The 21833-nt window shown below is 40.1% G+C and overlaps 1 protein-coding gene across 1 annotated transcript in view; it reads right to left on the bottom strand.

Annotated features, from left to right (window-relative positions):
• LOC139416524 (contactin 3a, tandem duplicate 2) overlaps positions 1-21298 on the bottom strand; it is a 62373-nt gene extending 41075 nt beyond the window's left edge. Inside the window, exons 1-13 of the mRNA XM_071165227.1 lie at positions 20829-21298; positions 18371-18494; positions 18085-18220; positions 15558-15733; positions 15257-15352; positions 13523-13726; positions 12322-12424; positions 11802-11986; positions 6975-7111; positions 6281-6410; positions 5984-6134; positions 4451-4578; positions 595-764 (exon numbers count right to left, since the gene is read on the bottom strand). Coding sequence (XP_071021328.1) covers positions 595-764; positions 4451-4578; positions 5984-6134; positions 6281-6410; positions 6975-7111; positions 11802-11986; positions 12322-12424; positions 13523-13726; positions 15257-15352; positions 15558-15733; positions 18085-18220; positions 18371-18425 — 1671 coding nt within the window. The 5' untranslated portion in view covers positions 18426-18494; positions 20829-21298. The remainder of the gene's footprint in view (positions 1-594; positions 765-4450; positions 4579-5983; positions 6135-6280; positions 6411-6974; positions 7112-11801; positions 11987-12321; positions 12425-13522; positions 13727-15256; positions 15353-15557; positions 15734-18084; positions 18221-18370; positions 18495-20828) is intronic.
• Between the last annotated feature and the right edge of the window lie 535 nt (positions 21299-21833).

Genomic DNA, 21833 nt, shown 5'->3' with positions numbered 1-21833 from the left:
TGTAACTCCCGCGAGCATGCGGAAGATTCGGACAGAAGCCAATGGGAACGTGCCACTTTCTTATTTACATGAAAGTATAGCTCATGTCTCTCAATTTTCAAGCTTCAGTGTACCTAGCACAAATTGGCTTGCACGGATATTGCGCAATAATGGGTATGTGCTGTTGACCACAGTAACCAATCCAGAGCTACAACTAGCCAAAGGCGCTGCTCAAAAAATACTTTAAAGAATGCCTGCTTCCTTCCTTCCTTGAAGGATCTGATTGGATCACTCATCTGACATGGCTGGATTTTTATTTAAATATTAACCAGACAAGTCCATTGAGAACTAATTCTGATTTACAATGACAGCATGGCTGGATTGGTTAAGTTAACGGTATGTGATAGAGCCATTGCTTACAGCAATCAATGTGTTAGGAAGAGTCTGTGCGTTTAAAGTATTTGAACAGGGCCAAAGTCTCCCCTAAAAACAAATAGGGGAAATCAGGGGACACCACAACCTGGAGTTGAACAAATGTGACCGAATTGAGAAAGATATGCCAGATGTCCAAATCTTCAAAGAAATAGTGTAGAAGAAAGTGTGTCGGTCACTCACCCCTCCCACTAGCTCAAAATGCCTGTCTGTCTTGGTGATGAGCTGTCCGTTGAAAGCCCAGGTGAAGAAGACATCAAGGACAGGGTCACAGGCGATCTGGCAGGGCAGCACGATGCTCTCACCCACTATGATCTCCATGCCCACTGGCCCCTGAGTAATTCTTGTTGGATCTGTCCAAAATGTACAAACAATCCCACGCACAAAGCACCAGGGATGGGGTCAATTACATTTCAGTCAATTCAGGAAGTAAACTGAAAATTCCAATGTATGATCAAATGCTAATTCGGTCAAGCTATTCTGTTTGTCTATATCTTGTTCAATAACAAGCATGGTTGGGGAGTAACAGATTACATGTCATCCATTACATGTATGGGATTTTTTTTTAAACGGTAACTGTAATCCGTTACGTTAACAGCAAAAATATTGTAATCAGATTACAAATACTTTTGCAAAACTAAATAATTACTTCAAGGATTTCTTTTAAATTCAGAAAGGATGTTTGCGAAAAATAAATCATTGACACTTCTCTGTTTTCTCAATGACATTCAAATCAGCATTGAAAAAAAGTTTAAGTTAGTTACACCTGAGCGAGTCTGGCCACAAGTCAGAGACCACTATGATGACACACCAAATGTGTTTGATGGATCACGGGAATAGAGCAGGAATAGTATTTTGTAGGCTACAGTCCAAGCTATGTCTTCCAATGGTGCGACTACTGTCAGCATCCAAAGAATATCCAACTTGAATAAACGCTTGGATGTAAGGATGACAGCAGTGGTTTAGTCTACAGCGATACAGATATCACTTATTATATCTAAGTAGCTCATTGATGTGAATCACAATGCTGCTCTCTTATTTAGCTATTTGCGTCTTACGGATTGTGGGTGTTGTGGATGGCTGTTAACAAATCTAAATGTGTATTTGTTACCCAATAATAGTTGAATTCAAGAAGTATAAACTGCTTATCAATCATTGTTTTTGAAACCAGTGGACAGCCAGTGAAAAATGCGCTCTTGCAACAGCTACATAGTGCAGATCCCAGCCTACATTAAAAACAGTTGACTTTGGTTTTTAATGTAAAGATATCATTTCATTGTATTATTATTATGTAGTAGTAGAAAGCGATGGGTTAGCAATGGGTTACATAACCAACCCAATAAAGTAAAATGTAACATCCATATATGGCCAGTGTCACACCCTGACCTTAGTGTTCTTTGTTTTCCTTGTTATTTTGGTTAGGTCAGGGTGTGACATGGGTGATGTATGCGTTTGTCTTGTCTAGGCGTTTTGTATGTTTATGAGGCTGTTTCCTTTCTAGGTGTTTATGTAAGTCCATGGTTGCCTAGATTGGTTCTCAATTAGAGGCAGGTGCTTATCGTTGTCTCTGATTGGGAACCATATTTAGGCAACCATGTTCTTTGGGTATTTTGTGGGTGGTTGTCTTCTGTCTATGCACCAGATAGGACTGTTGTGGCAGTTGTTGGTTTGTAGTGTTCACGTTTATGGTCTTTATTAAACACGTTGAACAATAACCACGCTGCGCTTTGGTCCGATCCTTCGTCCACAGAAGACAACCGTTACAGCCAGCTACATTGATTTTTCCTGCAATAATTAAATTGGTAACATACAATTTTGTCTTCTTCTAATGCCTCCTATGGGGAAAGTAATCTAAAAGTAACAATGTAATATGTTACTGAGTTTTGGTAATCCAAAAGTTACGTTACTGATTCCAATTTGACAGGTAAGTAGTAACTAATGGATTACATTTAGAAAGTAACCTACTCAACCCTGAAACAAGGTAATTATGGATAGTGGAAATGTTACACTTGCTGTCATAAACAGACTGGTTATGTAAAGCAATAAATCTTACAGTATTCAGGCAGAATTATTGAAGTATTACAACAGATTAGCTAAGTAAAGGGTTATTAAACAGGCTTGTTACTAATAAGAGCTGATACTGTTTGCTGACATGACTGGAATAATCTTTGGTAATCCTGAAAGCAATTACAATACCCAGATAAATCCGATAAAAAAAGCAGAGGTGATTTATACTTCGAGGTGGTGGGACTGTTATCCACGAGATGAGTTAACACACATGCTTACACACACAGAGCACCTGCTGACCACACAATAAGGGCACACTGAGTTGCAACCACTACAGCCATTGTTTGTCGGCGGCCGCTGCGCTTCAAAAGTCAGGGCAATTAATTACAACCTTGCTCTATCTTGCTAAATTAAATCACAAAAGAAAGAATGAAGGGATAAGAAATGTATCACTATTGCAGGGATTGTATTTGGAGCCTCAGCATGAACAATGATATGTGAAAGATGTCTCGTGATTCTCTATACGTATATCTATTCTCTGAATAAATCCTCGGAAAATGCAAATAGCATAGTATGGTTTAAAAATAAATGCAGTGTTTGGCAGCAAAATTATTCGACAGTTACCATTCGGCTCACCTGTTAAAACTGAGGGGTTATTCTTTTGGCCCTGTACAGGGCCCGGCAAATGTGGGGGAGTACCCCCCTCTTATTTTTGTTTGAAAATTGACACATCATTTGAATGCTACAGCCCTTGTCTTTTTGGATATTCTACTCAAATCGTACTGCTGGAAATGTCATTACCTCCACCTCCCACAAAGGCCATAAATCATGAGCTATAGTCATATTCATAGAGTATGCTATGCAGATCAAGTCACCAAAAATGAAAACATTTAGTATGCATGGAAAGGGTACCCCCTGATCAATATACAGCAATGCATTTCCTTATCTAGCCACATTTCCTTTGTATGCATCCTCCACATGCGCCGTTGATCTATCTCACTAATATACAATAGGAAAAGTGAATGGGAAAATAGTTTGTTTTCTCACCTGTCTGTGTTTTTAAAACACTGACCCAATAACTTGAAATGCCTGATTCCTATGGTCATTTTAATATGTCATGCTTGAAAATCTGTTCAGCCATTTTGGAACAGTGACTCAATACCCAAACCAGACACAACTAGTTTCAAGTGGCCAAGAGATGTCATGTCCTATTGCTCTCTAGTGGAGGAACTGGGCATCAGACAGGGGATATATTTGCATCAATGGATAGATAGAAACTAAAGCTTTCTCCTCATTTATGTATATCATTCTTGTAAGACAAAAGATTCCTATGAGACAAAAATGTATGTTGCACAAGCCCTGCACTTTCAAAATAGCTGTGTGCATGCTTAGAGTGCCATTTTATTTTACTAATCCCTTTGTAACATTAATTGGTGACATATTTTATTTAAAACCTAAAAAAGTAGTCACAGTTATCTTTCTAACAGTACTAAGCATGTGTTTGTAGGACTTATAGCTTTGAATCCGAAATGTACTTTGAGGGTAGTATATAATATTATGCATCGTTTAGAAAATGCCAAAAGAGAGCGTCAGAATTGAAGAGGTTAATAGTTGCATGAGCAACCAACAACCCCTCCTCTAGAAATACACTTCAAAATCGGCAATAAAAGCATACTTTTACAACTTTATTTTGGCTCAGGGTCATTTCATTTGTTCGAGTCAATTGGTTGGCTGCATCCAAGTATACAAAGATAAAGTAGTTTCACGAACACCTGTCCAATGTATTATTATACCTACTGCAAAATGTACAGTAGGGTGTACTCTACAGTAGGGAACACAGCTCAACGCAATGAAATTCCTATGACAAAAAGAAACTGTGGGATGCAAACCATGAATCTCGTAATGTTTTCTGCCCTCAAGTCTGAGCTCAGTATCAGAGAAGAGCTAGCTTAGCTCTTACCTTTGGTAACCCTTAGTTAGACAGAGTGTAGGTTTGGTTAGGGCTAAACTACTGTGCAATGCAACACCTTACCTGTGATGAGGAGTCTTCCAGTGGTGCTGGAGGTCCCAAATCGGTTTCTGGCAAAGCAGGTGTAGCTGCCTGCATCATACTTGGTCACATTAGTGATTCTCAAAGTTCCACCTGGAGAGAGAGTGATTCTGTGGGGGTAGATGGAGAAACTGGTGACACGGGTAGAATCTGAACCCCAGTCTCCCACGGGAGAAACCGTCTTAACTGTTAGTCGAATAGGAAATTCCATCAGGGGCCGAGGCTGGCACTAGTATTAGTAGTGTTTATTAGGATCCCCAATTACCTGCTGCCGAGGCAGCGGCTACTCTTATGGGGGTCCAAACAGAAATCAAAACACAACAAATGAAATACATAATATACAAAACACTACATGTACATCACAATTTAGTAACTTAGCAGATGCTCCCATTCAGAGCGACCCACATTCATCTCAAGATAGCCAGGCGAGACAACCTCGCATCACATATCACTACGTAATACAATACATAATACAATGCAAAATACAGTCCAAAATACATCATGTCTGTGTGTCTATTCAAAGTCCCCATTGTGCCATATGGTGTTCTTTTATCTGTTTTTTAAAATCTTATTTTATTGCTAGCTTGAGTTATCTCGGGTTATCTGGGGTGGCAGAGAGCCATGTTGTTATGGCTCTATTTAATACTGTGTGTTTCCAAGCTTCTATGCTAGACCTGAAGACTGTGAAAAGGCCTCTGGTTCCATATCTTGTGTGGTACAGATGAATGTCCAAACTGTTTAAGCAGACAGTTTGCGACCTTCAACACATCAACATCTTGCACAAAGACCAATAGTGATGCAGTCACTCTCTACCCAACTTTGAGCCAGAAGAGATAGACATGCATGTTTCAGCCAATCATTTGTCATTTGTGTCAGTGCCGAGCAGTTTAAGTGCCCTTTCAAGTAAGCATGCTGAAAGTCTGTTGTTAATTTGTTTTCTGTAAAATAACATTGTATTTGGTAGAACAAAAAGTTTGCTAAGCGCTGGTAACAGACTGATTGGTCGGCTGTTTGAACCATTAAAGGGTGCTTTGCTATTCTCCCAGGCAGGGCTACCTCATTGGGATACCATAAGCCCGACTCATGTCCTCTACACTGGGTCATTTTCATTAAGGCATTGAACGGAAAACGTTTTAAAATGTTCTGTAATAGAAAATGAAAACAAAAATAAACATGACCCTGTTTACATTCAACTTGTCATGTGTTTAACCCTATCAACACCAGTGGGCAACAGTGCCTAAAATTCTTTGAAATAAATCTACACACTGGTTAAACACTGGTTGAATCAATTTTGTTTCCACGTCATTTCAATGAAATTACATTAAACCAACGTGGAATAGACAATGAATTGATGTCTGTGCCCAGTGGGTAAATTCTAACCCATTGACCTGTCTAAATAAGGCTAAAATAAGTTAGGAACAGATCATCGTCTGATCAATGTAATATGAAGCACTAATATGGGTGGAGAAGAAAGGGGGAATCGAACCATATATAGAATGTACTGTAAGACGTTACCTGTCATTGGTATGGATGGGTTGGTTGCCTTTCTTCCACAGGATGCTAGCGGTGGGGTAGGCTTGGGGCTTACACTCTAGAGTCACTATGGTGCCGGCCTTGGCTTTAAGCAGGGCTCTGAGCAGGTTACCAGTGAAGTCTGGAGAAGAGGCTGAAGGGACACAGGAAACGTAAAAAACATTATTATTGACCCCATTATTATCGAATCCTTCTAACCTTTCAAAGAACAGTAATATGATCTTTTGGATTTGTTAGACAGTCACACAATGTTTAAGAAATGGATAAAAGCCACCATACCTAAGACCATGAGCTCAGTGCTGAAATAGATGACACCATATTTATTCTCAGCCACACACTGGTACATCCCGGCATCAGACAGGTTCAAAGACGAGATCAACAGGACCCCATTGTCAACGTAGACCCTCTCCTGACAAGACACAGACACAAGTAGCATGTGGAGTTTCAAGTAAATGTTAAGGTCATATGAACATAATATAATAAAACACACTTATCACAGTAAAAATAACAATTAGGAGGATTTTGGTAAGTAGTAAAATTAAACAAAATATCCAGCTAATGTAAACAATAACAAAGTGGTAGAAAAGTGCATGTGCTAGAAACATCTAGATGCACTTCTTTGGGGGCTTAAGTTTGGTTTGCTGTCGTGTACTTTTCACAGTAGATTAACTCAATCCGCAGAAGCCTGAACATGGGCTATGAATAATGGAGAGTGTTTGCCTGTTCTCTTGAAATGGAGCAGCTTGTCGAGAGTCTGATACGCTATCTTTCTCTCACACACACGCAATATCTCTCTCCATGCACACCCATGTCACAGGTGCAAAAGCAATGTTTCAATGTAAGGAAGGTGCCTGGATATTGCTTATACTCCTAAAAGTTGGATTCGATTGTGAAATGTTCAGTGTGCTAGCGCCTTCCTTTCTGTAAGACTGACAAAGAACTCATGAGAGATGGATGGGAAGGTGGGGTTTACCTCAGTGATCAGCACTTGACCATTTTTCAGCCAGTTGTAGGAGGGTTTGGGCTTCCCGTTGGCCCTGCACTCCCAGTGAAGCCTCTCCTCTATGGCCAGGGCTGTGTCTCTCATGGTCTGAATCCACTGAGGTTTGGCTATGAAAGATCCAAAATACTCCATGTCAATGACTGACTGCATATTAGTAGAGGGTTTTAAAGGGGAAGTCCTCTTACAGTTTTTCTCGACTGCTTGAACACTGTTAAGGAAACTGGGATCTACGTGAGCAAAACTGGGATCCACATGGCCAAAACTATAACCTTTTCTTACAGTTAGTAATTTCTCATTGTTTATACACTAAATGCAAATTCTAAACACTTTTTTTTTGCAAAACAGACAACTCTACTGTATTTTTTATTTATTACATTTATTTAACCCATATTTTACTAAGTAAGTTGACTGAGAACACATTCTCTTTTACAACAACGACATGGTGAAGAATTGCAAGGGAGAGGGGATGAATGAGTCAACGGAAAGCAGTTGGTGATTAGCTGGCCATGATGGTATGAGGGCCAGATTGTAAATTTTAGCCAGGACACCGGGGTTAACACCCCTACTCATAAGATAAGTGCCACGGGATCTTTTGTGATCACAGAGAGTCAGGACTTCCGTTTAACGTCCCATCCGAAAGCTGCACCCTACACAGGACAATGTCCCTTTCACTGCAAAGGGGCAGTATCTACTGTATCTGCTATCTTTAGTAACACAAACATGCACTTGGCTTCACAGTGAGGAACAATGTGCAATTCTCTGTTCAAACTGTGTCACCCTCTGTAAGCAGCGCTATCATGTACTTGAATGCACTAGAGATTATGGAATTCTTACAGAGATGACACAAAGCTCTTCACCTGCAACGCTCCCAGACTGTAGAGATCATAATTCAAATCGGTTTCACAGCCAAACTCACCTCTGACCTATTCCCAGCACCGAACTGGGTTTCAAGGAGGTTTTGCAGAAAGTCTTTTAACACCATTGTCACTTGTTAACATTCTGTCAACTCCAATTAGGAAAGTGTTATTTTGCCTCAGCCACGAGACCATGGGAAAGAAAAGGAGAGGAAGCAGAAGCAATCCAGGCATAAAAAAAATGAAATAATTGAAGTAAAAGTATTGCCAAATATACTTCCAATGTGAGACTGTCTGTCCCAACTGGAAATGTTTTCTACCAGAATGATAACTGAAAATCCAATGCTTACAGATGACAACAATGCACATTAAACAAAAATATAAATGCAACAAGTGTTTGTCCCATGTTTCATGAGCTGAAATAAAATATCCCCGGAATGTTCCATACATCCCTGTTAGTGAGCATTTCTCCTTTGCCAAGATAATCCATCCACCTGACAGGTGTGGCATATCAAGAAGCTGATTAAACAGCATGATCATTACACAGGTGCAGCTTGTGCTGGGGATAATAAAAGGCCACTCTAAAATGTGCAGTTTTGTCACACAACACAATGCCACAGACTGCATGAATGTCCACCAGAGCTCTTGCCAGAGAATTTAATGTTCATTTATCTACTATAAGCTGTTTCCAACGTAGTTTTTGAGAATTTGGCAGTTATTCAAACCGGTCTCACAACCGTAGACCACGTGTCACCACGCCAGCACAGGACCTCCACATCCGGCTTCTTCACCTGCGGGATTATCTGCGACCAGCCACCCGGACAGCTGATGAAACTGTGGGTTTGTACAACCGAAGAATTTCTGTACATACTGTCAGAAACCGTCTCAGGAACCTCATCTGTTTGCTCATCGTCCTCACCATGGTCTTGACCTGACTGCAGTTCGGCGTCGTAACCAACTTCAGTGGAAAAATTTTAATCTTCGATGGCCACTGGCATGCTGGAGAAGTGTGCTCTTCACGGATTAATCTCGGTTTCAATTGTACAAGGCAGATTGCAGACAGTCTATGGAGTTGTGTGGGCGAGCGGTTTACTGATGTCAACATTGTGAAAAAAGTGCCCCATGGTGACGGAGGGGGGTTATGGTATCGGCAGGCATAAGCTACAGATAAAGAACACAACTGCATTTTTTTCGATGGCAATTTGAATGCACAGAGATAGCGTGACGAGATCCTGATGCCTATTGTCGTGCCATTCATCTGCCGCCATCACCCATGTCGCAATGATCTGTACACAATTCATGGAAGCTGAAAATGTCCCAGTTCTTCCATGGCCTGCATACTCACCAGACATATCACCCATTGAGCATGTTTGGGATGCTCTGGATTGACATGTACAACAGCGTGTTCCAGTTTCCGCCAATATCCAGCAACTTCGCACAGCCATTGAAGAGGAGTGGGACAACATTCCATAGGCCACAATCAAATCAAATCAAATTGTATTGGTCACATACACATGGTTAGCAGATGTTAATGCAAGTGTAGCGAAATTCTTGTGCTTCTAGTTCCGACCGTGCAGTAATATCTAACAAGTAATCTAAGAATTTCACAACAACTACCTTATACACACAAGTGTAAAGGAATGAATAGCCTGATCAACTCCATTTGAAGGAGATGTTGTGCTGCATGATACTGACTGGTTTTCTGATCCACGCCCCTACTCTAAAAAAAAAAGGTATCTGTGACCAACAGATGCATATCTGTATTCCCAATCATGTGAAATCCATAGATTAGGGCCTAATTCATTGATTTCAATTGATGGATTTCCTTATATGAACTGTAACTCAGTCAAATCTTTGAAATTGTTGAATGTTGCATTTATATTTTTGTTCAGTGTAAAATCAATAAACAAACAATATATTATTACATTATAATACCAACAGTGGCTGTACTTTGCCAATGAGAAGTAGCAACAGCAATATAATGATGGCATGAGAGCCTGTGCATTATCTTGAATATAGCACAGCTTTCATAATGACCAATAGTGTGTGTTCATGGTTGTAAAATGTAGTGAACATTTTACACATGGATAAATCCATCCCTCTTGAAAGTAGGATGGTATGCTTGTTGTATTTGATGTCCTAACAAATGATTGCTGACCATATATGGATTGTTTTTACTGTTTGTTGTGTTCTTGCCATGTGTTTTTGTCCTTTTGAATTGTGATGGGCCTGTCATCCGGACCTCTGGCAGTCTCTATGGGGGTACCACAGGGTTCAATTCTCGGGCCGACTCTTTTCTCTGTATATATCAACGATGTCGCTCTTGCTGCGGGTGATTCCCTGATCCACCTCTACACAGACGACACCCTTCTGTATACATCTGGCCCTTCTTTGGACACTGTGTTAACAAACCTCCAAACGAGCTTCAATGCCATACAACACTCCTTCCGTGGCCTCCAACTGCTCTTAAACGCTAGTAAAACTAAATGCATGCTTTTTAGCCGTTCGCTGCCCGCACCTGCCCGCCCGACTTGCATCACTACTCTGGACGGTTCTGACTTAGAATATGTGGACAACTACAAATACCTAGGTGTCTGCCTAGACTGTAAACTCTCCTTCCAGACTCACATTAAACATCTTCAATCCAAAATGAAATATAGAATCGGCTTGCTATCCCGCACCAAAGAGTCCTTCACTCACGCCGCCAAACATACCCTAGTGAAATTGACTATCCAACCGATCCTCGACTTCGGTGATATAATTTACAAAATAGCAAACTGGATGCAGTATATCACAGTGCCATCCGTTTTGTCACCAAAGCCCCATATACTACCCACCACTGCGACCTGTATGCTCTAATTGGCTGGCCCTTGCTACATATTCGTTGCCAGACGCACTGGCTCCATCCAGGTCATCTATAAGTCTTTGGTAGGCAAAGCTCCGCCTTATCTCAGCTCACTGGTCACGATAACAACACCCACCCGTAGCTCCAGCAGGTATATCTCACTGGTCATCCCCAAAGCCAACACCCCCATTGGCCACCTTTCCTTCCAGTTCTCTGCTGCCAGTGACTGGAACGAATTGCAAAGATCGCTGAAGACATCAGCTAAAATAGCTAAACGATCACTGCAGCTGTACATAGCCCATCTGTAAATAGCCCATCCAATCTACCTACCTCATCCTCATATTGTTTTTATTACCTTTTTTGCTCTTTTGCACACCAGTATTTGTACTTGCACATCATCATCTGCACATCTATCACTCCAGTGTTAATTTGCTAAATTGTAATTACTTGCTACTATGGCCTATTTATTGCCTTACCTCCTCACGCCATTTGCACACACTGTATATAGACTTTCTTTTTTTTCCTATTGCGTTTTTGACTGTACGCTTGTGTAACAGTATAACTTTTGTCCGTCCCCTCAAGCATACCCAGGCTCGAACCAGGGACCCCCTCTGAACACATCAACAACTGACACCCACGAAACATCGTTACCCATCGCTCCACAAAAGCCCCGGCCCTTGCAGAGCTAGGGGAACCACTACTTCAAGGTCTCAGAGCAAGTGACGTCACTGATTGAAATGCTATTAGCACGCACCACCGCTAACTACCTAGCCATTTCACATCGGTTACACTTGTTTATTCCATGTGTAACTCTGTGTTGTTGTTTGTGTCGCACTGCTTTGCTTTATCTTGGCTAGGTTGCAGTTGTAAATGAGAACTTGTTCTCAACTAGCCTACCTGGTTAAATAAAGGTGAAATAAAATGTACTTTTTTTTTTTTTGGTCTTGTTTTGTAACTTTATTGTACATATACATTTTCATTATCTATTGCTGCACTTGCATCTAGCCACTTATCAGGCTGTCATTGTAAAAAGGGGTGTTTTTAACTGACTCGCCTGATGGTTAAAATTATATTTGCAATCCCACAGGGTGACAGTACCATGGAAGGCCAATCGGCCTGTAGCGATGTTTTTCCCCATCTTGTTTTCGGCCACACACTCATAGCCCCCCGTGTCGTCTTGTTGGAAGCTGGGGATCTCCAAGACGGCATTGGAGTACTTCATCTTCACTTTGCTGGGGAACGGGACTCCATTAGCCCTCTTCCAAGTAATCTCAGGGACAGGGCTAGGAAAGACAGAAAGCAAAACATGTTAGAGATCTAGAGTGTCGACTCCACATCTTCTCTGTTAGACCATATCTAACGAGATTTTATGCAACTCATTTTCATATTCTATCCATTAAATAAAGAAAGTCATTTGAAGAAAGTATGCATGTGGCCCTTCACAAACTGACGTTGACAATCATTGCATTCAAAGGCTGTTCTGACGAATAATAGAGCGATGCCACAGTCGAACAAACATAATTGCCCTAGTGACACTTCTCTATAAAAATCCCAAAATGCTTTAAGTGAGTGAAAGAAGAGGGAAGATTGAAAACATGCTCCAAGAAATACAGCTTACTTCCCAAGAGCAAAACACTCCAGCGTAACCACTGATCCTTTTGCTGCTGGTACGGTGTCGGGGAAATGAACTTCTATTTTCGGCTCGTATTCTCCCATTACTCCTATGACGTACAAGTACAAGTAGTTGTTGTTCATGCTTCCATTATTCATGACATACAAGCTATGCTACCTTGCATTGTGAGGCCCAACAAAAGCATTGTAAAACTAACAGAAAAAAATACATGCATAAACACTATTTCTTAGGTGAACTAAACTACTACTCCACTTAAAGGTACACTATGAAGAAATCGCTCCATCATTTCCTGGTTGCAGAAATTCTAATAGTTCACCTAATTTCAGTTTATGTGACAAATCAAGCAAGTATAGCGTATATAATCTTGTACCATCTAAACTGCTGTGAAATATATTTTCCATAAGCAAAAATATTTTCTGCTGTTTGAAACTGGTGTGCAAAAACTAAAGTAAAAGAGGCAAAAATGACGCTTAAGAACAGGAAGCATAGAAATAGCGCACATAGGACGACAGATCTACAACTTCTTACACTTATTTTTAATGAATTTGTCAGGGTTGCCCTAAAAAGTTACATATTGCAGCTTTAAGCATGCATTCGAGGGAGAGTAGCGAAATAACAGCATCAAATCATTTAAAGCCTCCGTTCCTGGGTGGAATACACTAAGGTTATCTCTTGAGGGTCTGGCTGATTTTGAATGTATGGTTAATATTTAAATGTTTAATTCAACCCAAAGGCAGTGTTTACTTTCTGCAAAAGCGTGAAGAGCTGCAGAGATACTGTAGCTATAAGGAACAGTTCTTTGGATTCCTCCAATTACATGCAGTTGTTTAAAAAGCAGAGTAAGAAAATAAGGCACCTGGATCATCGGTGATAAAGCCTACATAATGAACATGGCCTGGCAACTAAACAATGCATATCAGGTAATCACAATGTTAGCTTATACGAAGGAGGTATACTATACATAACGCCTTGATGAAACCAGTCATGACACCTTCATGAATGTCGCCGTATCTTTCAACTCACATTCATAACACATTTATTCAACATCATGTTTAAGGTGTCTTCCAAATAAAAGTCCATTTTTATTATACTACAAAAAAGTTGGCTCAAATGAATGCCTACCTACAATGCCTGCTATCTGTATGTTATGAATCATTATGCAAGGTCTTCTGATGAATAAGCTTACCGTCTTTCCTCAGGACCAGAGATGTGGGTGAGCTGTGAACTTTGCCCTTTGTGATGCTGTTCATCACCACACAGGTATAGTTGCCCACATCTGAGGGCTCCACTTTGGCGATGTACAGGTTGCCAGTCTCCTGAGATACGAAGCGCCGGTTGTCTTGCTGGACGAAGTATGGGTATTCATTGAAGACCCATGAATAACTAAGGTCTAGAAAGGTAAATGAGGGGGAGATTTAGCCAACTACTGATATGACGTAACATTCAAAACTTTAAACCAAGAACACAAATGCTGCATTTATACAGGCAGCCCAGTTCTGATCTTTTGCCCAATTGGCAAAGATCTGATGTGATTTGTCAAAACACCAATACCCTATGAAAGTGACGCTAATTGTTACTTCTGGGATCCTCGTTTTGTAAGAATGGGCTTCAAAAATGCATCCTCAAATCCATGAAAACGTGCAAATTTAAGATATATATTCAAATGCATATGTGTTTAGAAAAAAATATATACGAATTTGACGCCCAAGAAAAAGCACGAAGCCAAAAAGTTACAACTCTTTAATTTGAACTACAGACATAAACAACAACTGCTTAAAGGTGTTTCGACAGCTTGCCAGTCTTCAGAAACATATATTTTTTTTACATTTTCAAAAAGTACTGGGTGGCAACATTCACAAAAAAAGCATCATCTATTATGAAACACATCAAATTGCCTGTAGCTAACGGGTTCTTACCATCCTGTAGGTCCTCAGCTTGAGCAGGCGCGCTCCAGCATGCTAACAACGCTGCAAACCTTTTCTAATTTTCAACGATGTGTCTTACTTCTTGAGATTCAAATATTTTGATGAAAGGCATTGGGTGTGAGTAAATCAGTAAACAAATACGATTATAATTGTATATATCTTAAATGACCGTATTTTCATACATTTTATGATAGAATCTTGAAAATACCCGGGAGATGACCTGATCCGGAAGTATGACTTCACATTCACAGGTTAATAGTGTAAAAAAGATCTGAATTGGGCCACTTATGTAAACACAGCCATAAAGACAATGTGTCTTTGTGATGGATTTAATTTGGATTTGATTTGTGTATAAAGGGTGACATAACCACTCCCTCTATAGGGTTTATAGCCAAATGTGACATAGTGCACTATGTCAATTTCCCAAAATGCTATGCTTTATAAAGGGTGGTATAACCCCTTATACCTGGCGTCACGTGTTTTGAGCAAAGCTCCCAAAGGGATGGAGAGGACAAAAGGGATGTGTCATGAGACAACCCCTACCATCAAATGACTTCTTCCTCAGTGCCAACACCTACGCACAGTCAACATCCATATACCTACACACTGCTCTCAGATGTTATATATGTTAAATATGTTATATTTATGTTATCTATATATTAAAGTAAATAAATTGCATTCTTAATGTAAACACTACTCATATTTCAGAGCGCACGGTAAGTTTTGAAAAGACACCAAGACTTACTTTGTAGCATCTACAGACTAATCGTTGTAGTGGAGACCTGGGTAACAACAAAATCTCACAGATGTTCCAACTTTATTTAAATATTTCTTAATTCCCCCAAACAACCTTCGTATGGATTTTATTAGAGAAAGATCGAAAACATCATGCAAAATCATGCTTAAGTAGTAGTGCTAAAGTATAGTTGAAATGCCGTGTGGATTCATATAGGACTGTCAAGTGTCAAAAGAAGATAACAAAAGTAATTCAATACCTCCTGAGGACGTGGGTGTTCCACAGAGTAACACAACTCCTTGTCCTTCTCGAACTGACACCGCACTTCTTGTGTGGAGTTTAAAATGATCCAAGTCTAGAAGAGAAACAGGTCAATTTATGACATCTAAGAATATAAATATAGCACTGATGACACTCATTTCCCCCACATGAACCACCTGCATGTAAAGCATTATAATACATTTATAAGGTATGGTGTGTTATTATCAATGGTGACAATGTAATAATGCAATATAATGCAGTGTGTCAGGAGGCAGTATTATGGCCTGTTCTTAACTTACAGGCAAACTGTAGGCTTGCTCTTCTGCTGAGAACGGCTCCTATTGTGTTATAGGCTGTACACTGATACCTTCCCCCATCCTGGTAGCGGTCCAGACTTCTTATGATGAGGTTGCCCCCAGACAACCGACGCCGGTGGTCCAACTCCAGATTTATGAGAGTTCCATTCAGTGACCATCTGTGAGGGCAGAAATACCATCAGCTGCTGGCAATATTCACAAAACATCTCTATCTATTTACCACAGTGGATTTATGGGAGCAAATTTAACACTAAAACTCAATAAAGGCAGCAACCGTTATTTGGACGGTACTTAAAGTTTATTGTTATTCTGAGGTCAATGATAAAAAATAACATATACAGGTAGGTACGGTTTAGGCTTGTTTGTTGCTTTTGTTGTTTTGTCATTTCAAATGAAGGGACATACTGTGCATGAGTCTTTACTATGTCAATATTTGAAGTACATACCAATATCCATAACCATTTATAACAATTTGTAAATCTTCAAGCTAAGCTAAATAAGAAGAATGCCTGTTGAGATAAATCCATGTCCCAGGCCATCTACTTTGTAGGTCCAGCTGTATCCCACAATACCAGATGAAATACTAAGAACCATATCATTACCAGATTTGTGTTATCCTTTCCATTCAATTGGACACATACTGTATACTGTAGTTGGACCTACACCTTCGGATGGCAAGGGAATGTGGACTCATCTTGACAGACTTATTTTGGAGTTTAAAGATATCCGACAAACTTAAATTGTGTGTCATGTCCTTTTAATAATATGCAAATGCATTCATAATATTTAGTGTTATTACAGTTTTACGGTTGATATGGATATCCCATCCACTTAAGACAAACTCTCAAATACATTGTTTCCACTCTCCACCGAGGCCTATTGGTCAAAAATGCACATACTATAGTCACAAACAGTAGCACCTTGTTCTTTTTCGATTGGTATAATATGCTCCGTTCTTCTCTCTTTAAATAAGAACATTAGCACCATGAAACACCACAGCAGGTGCAAACTCACACTACCCACACAGCAATGCTTTCACACATTCCTTTCATTGCACCCTTTCTGCATTCTCATAGAAAAGAGGACAATAATCAAAGCTGGTATCAAGTCCAAGGAAAATGTTAACGTCATTCACTTCCTAAATCTCGCAAATCTCAGTTTTGGAATATACTGACTTTATGACCAAAGTTATCCTACTTACACTTTTTATTCAATTTTGGGACTACAATTGATGTTTATGACTACTGGTGACGCCACATAAACCGTTTTTAACCAGAAAAGTAATTTTAAAAAATAGGTCATAGTATTTGAGAGGTAAAGCACCTTGAAACTCAGTCCATCAATCCCGCTACTATATCATGGCAATTAATTGATAGGATTTGATGACCTGGGGCTCTTGCCAAACAGGGGAAGGCAGAGGATCGTATTAGATCCCAGACGGTGACTTGTGGCATATATAAAGGCTGTTAAATTGAGCTGTGAGCTGTTATGAATGCTTATAGCAAGTAAGTTATAATGCACTATGGGATGAAGCCCCCACAGCACTAAACATGTGCCATAAAAGCATATTAGTCTATTCATAATGCATTATAAACAGCATGGTTACATTACTTGTGTTATTATTTTTCTATTTTTCTAAATAAATGATTTCTGCATTGTTTGGAAGTAAGCATTTCCCTGTTAGTCTATACCTGTCGTTTACGAAGCATGTGACAAATAGAATTTGATTTGAATTGTGTAGTTCAGTTTCTCTTTATCTCATATAATAAACACGGTTTACATGTTCATTGATTATATGAGTCCAAATATGCAGCACAAGACCAATGTATTTTTGTGTTTTACCTCAGAAACCCTGTTTCCTTTTTGGGGGTATGAGAGCATGAGTGGCAGGAGTGAGAGAGAAAGCAAGAGAGAGAGAGAGAGTGCGAGAGAAGATAAAATGGAGGGAGCAGTGTATTCCATTTACACTTCAAGAGAGGAGCTGAGGAGGTGTTGAGGGCATGTGGTGCAGAGCACAGCAAGCCTGAAGAGATGCAATGCTAAACACGCTCGTCTCGCCTTTAATCAGAAAATGGAAATACCTCATCTTAGCTGGGGAGATACCAACCAGATGTGATTATGAACGTAGTGTGAGCTCAATACCACTTTTATTCTTCTCATTTACACCGGCTGTGCTGGAGTAGTGTGGGCGACACAGCAAAGACAGTTGACAGTCAATGCATCTTTTTGTTTTTGTTTGCGCAACTGGTTTTTCCCCCCTCTGTAAAATAACAACAAGCTATTAATGTGAAAAGCATGAGCAGGGGAGAAGCGCCACATAAACCTGACCCATTAAAGTCCCTGATTGGCCAGACAGTCAAAACACCTAATTTCACAGGTGTAAATGAGTTGCTGATTGAAAAGCAAAGATGAAAACCAGTAGACCCCGCGGCACTGGTGTAAAACGTAGTCATAGTTGTAGTCGTAGTCATATAGAAATTCAAACCAGGTGAGTAAGTCAGAATCCTACCTGTATTGAGGAGGGGGGATTCCTTTAGCGTCACATGTAAGAGTGGCCTCCTCTTCCATAGAATCAACAGGGATAAACAAGTCACCGGGTTCCATCCTCCATCTTGGACCATGGAATGATCCACTGTCCAAAAATTCTGGGGAAGACATACTCTTCAATGTAGCAGAACGTTTAACTCATATATTCTGGCTGTGACATGAGTTCCAGCTTTTTCGGATGTCACACTCAAATCGTAAATGTCCCTACAAAAGAATCATTAAACATAAAAAAAAAGAAAGAATTCTACCTGCGAGACAGTCGATGATTGATAGCAGAAGAAGCTGTTTCCATGGTAACGTCATCTTTGGCAGGGAAGGACGAATAAGACTTTCATTCAATAAGCTCTAAACGCCGGAACAGACAGACCTGACCTGTAGGAGACAGTCATTACAGCAAAAACACCAAACTCAGCATACATGTCACCTCATGAAAACTTCAAATATACTGCATCTTTTTTCGTGCTTAGCCATAATTTGGACAGGCAGTGAAGACGGATATGGAATTGACATTGGCAACATTGAAATATTGAGTGATGGAATGTTGGGACTGAATGTGGGAACCGTTCATTTCTCTTAACCGTGTTTTTTTTTCAATATCCAGTTTCAACATTCCCATTGAGCAACAGCATTAATGAATCCTGTGTATTCTGATATGGAAACAAACAATACAAGCGAGCAAGGGAGCACTCATTGGCATATGGGACAAGACAATCTATTAGGAGAACAACTGTTGACCCAGCTCCATCTTTCACAGAGACAAATCTATCCTCTCAGGCCCAAGGAGCCTGGACCTGTGAATTGGGTGCCATCCAATCAATTAGTCTCACCGACACCAGCATGTCTTGCCACATGCTGAGGGAATCTAGAGAGCTTGATGAGAAATTCATTCCCCACAGGTACATGATCAAGGGCGAGTGGCTGGTCATTGCGTGGTCTGCATTGCAATACTAAGGTTAATTGCAGTAGAGCAGTGATTCCCAAATACAAATAAACTAGACACAAATAAACTGAAGAATGAAACACACACAAATGTGATACCACACAAATGCCCTCTCTCTCTCTCTCTCTCTCTCTCTCTCTCTCTCTCTCTCTCTCTCTCTCTCTCTCTCTCTCTCTCTCTCTCTCTCTCTCTCTCTCTCTCTCTCTCTCTCTCTCTCTCTCTCTCTCTCTCTCTCTCACACACACACAGATTCAAACATGATGTACACCTCATTTAAGGTATAATCCTCGGGCTAGTCTGTTTTAGTGGTGTAGTTATATGGGCTAATTGTGTGTTGGCTGCTGTAATGTCAGATTTGTAAGGTCTCAGGGAGTATTTCCTCCAGGCTTTCATGTTTACTGGGTCTTTTCTCCTGCTGGAAGTCTCCTAAATTGGATTTTCCACGCCTTCTCATGAAGAATTCTGCATGCTTCACCTCTCCAGTAGGTCTACAGTACAGCCTTGCAAACTGTATAGGCTTCACTGTGGGCTGACGATTGTTGTGTGATAGGAGTTGTGTAGAATAAGTTATTTGAAACCTGAGCTGCTCAATAAACGGTTTCATCTGTTTGGTCACCATACATAGAACTCACATCATGTGACACCACATGTGCTGGTGAAAAATAAGCCAAAGAACTGTAGCAGGATGAATGACAGATGATAAGGAGTTGTGTCACTTCCTGTATCACAGCAATTGAAACCCATAAAAGAAGCACATCTCCCTCTCTTCTACTCTGTATCTGCAAGTAACCAAATACCACAGCATTTCAACAGCAAGGCAACCCAAACTGACCACCTCTGCATTCATAACAATAATAGGACTTCCCACTGACTTAGTCAATAGAAGAATATGCATATTACTTGATTATTGTTTTAGTTCCCCAAGCATGAACAGACAGACTCATTCATTCAGAGCCATACCTTGGCAGGTTAGTCAGAATCTCTCTGCATAGAGAAATATTCAAGATACTGAACTAATAGGCACCCACCCACCTCTCATCGTTTGTCCCTTGAAAAATGTATCATTGAGCAGCAGCTCATTGGAAACACCTAAATGGTTCTATCATGGCAATGCAATGAATTTTCAACGCACATGCAGCTTTGAGTGCAACCCCCCATTAGGCCTATGTACAATTTTACATCTATGCTTTGTTACATTTGAAACGGTAAAATTAGATGTGATGTCAATAGATGTTGATAACACCTATGGGTTCTATAGGAAGGACAAAGAGATGTGAAAGATGAGGTAAGAAACATACAATAACTAATTTAACTGACAAACAAGCATTAGGCTGGCTATATGTCAAATAGCTTCAGAAATGAACTGTACAAAACAACAAATGTGTATCAATGGCAAACACATCGTGAGTGCTTGCAGTTTCTGCGAGTAGCCTAGGCTATATGTTCCTCAATCGTCAATCAACGTTAATCAAACCAAACACACAAATCATTATATGTCCAATATATATTATTAATATTATGTTACTGTTATATTGAGTTTATAATTGAGAGGAAACACCTCATGTCAAAGCCTATAGGCATATGTCTTTGGTAGATAGATGGCCCACCAAGAAAACGAATTAGGCTACCAATCAAAGAACAATTTATTGAAAGTAAATTGTATTGTCACCATTGCCATCATAATGTATATCCAGCCACACAATGTTTCAGTGATTTTTCAGTTTCAATGGCATGGCCACACATGCCAAGCTTGATAATTTCCTTACCTAGCGGCCGTTTTCTCCTTATCTTGAAATATATTCAGACCAGCAGTGCACTAATTCAATTCTTTTAGCCATAATAAATAGTTGACCCGCCACGGACGCGTTTTCCACCGATTTATGTCGGAAACACAAGCTCGTTCATACAGGTTAAACCGAAACACTGGTCAGTCAGTGTAAGAAAAAAACAGTCTGTGTAAGAAAAAACAGGCAATGAACGAAGGCACTAAATAGGCAAGCGTCTCATAGCCTACGTCGTTTTCTCTTTCCCAAAAACAACACCCACACAGTTTGCTCATGAATCAAATCGGCAACCGTACGAAAGATGAGCACAAACGCAGACCTATCTCCGAGCCACATTCATGTTGGCAGATTATGTTAAAAATAGTATTTTGCGGAGGTCTCCGTATTCCCTGTGAAGTAGCTAAAGCAGACGATAGAAGCAGAAAAGATGGAACGGTATGGCAGACGCACCTGCCGAAGCCAAAGAACTGCGCCAGTCTTCGCCAGAGATCTGAGCAGACAGAAAAACTGTGGGGACATCACTGCGTAAAAATGATCAGGATATCAAAATGTATTGATAGGATTATAAAAATTGATATGTTGATAACTGCACTTTCAGCCTGGTCTCAGAAGAGTAGATAACATAGTAACGTACATTTGGAACACTCAATTAGTACGTTAGCCTATGTTACATTTGATATGGTTACATAAGACAGTAGGTTACTTAAATTGGTTGGGGTGGATGGGTGGGCTATAATGGCAATGTCTAGCCACCCAAAGTTAGAATCTCATCTTTAGCATTTTTAGCTAATTAGATACTTTGCAACTACTTAGCATGTTTGCTAACCCTAACCTTAAAACCCTTTAACCTAACTCCTATTCCTAACCTTAATCCCTACCCTAGCTAACATTAGCCACAACAAATTGGAATTCGTAACATAGCATATGTTTGATAACATTTTAATTTATTGTACATTTCAATTCGTAAAGTATTGTACGAATTGCAAT

Source organism: Oncorhynchus clarkii, chromosome 9 (assembly GCF_045791955.1).
Source record: "Oncorhynchus clarkii lewisi isolate Uvic-CL-2024 chromosome 9, UVic_Ocla_1.0, whole genome shotgun sequence".
In the NCBI taxonomy this organism is placed as follows: Eukaryota; Metazoa; Chordata; class Actinopteri; order Salmoniformes; family Salmonidae; genus Oncorhynchus; species Oncorhynchus clarkii.
This window is presented reverse-complemented; position numbering and strand designations above follow the sequence as displayed.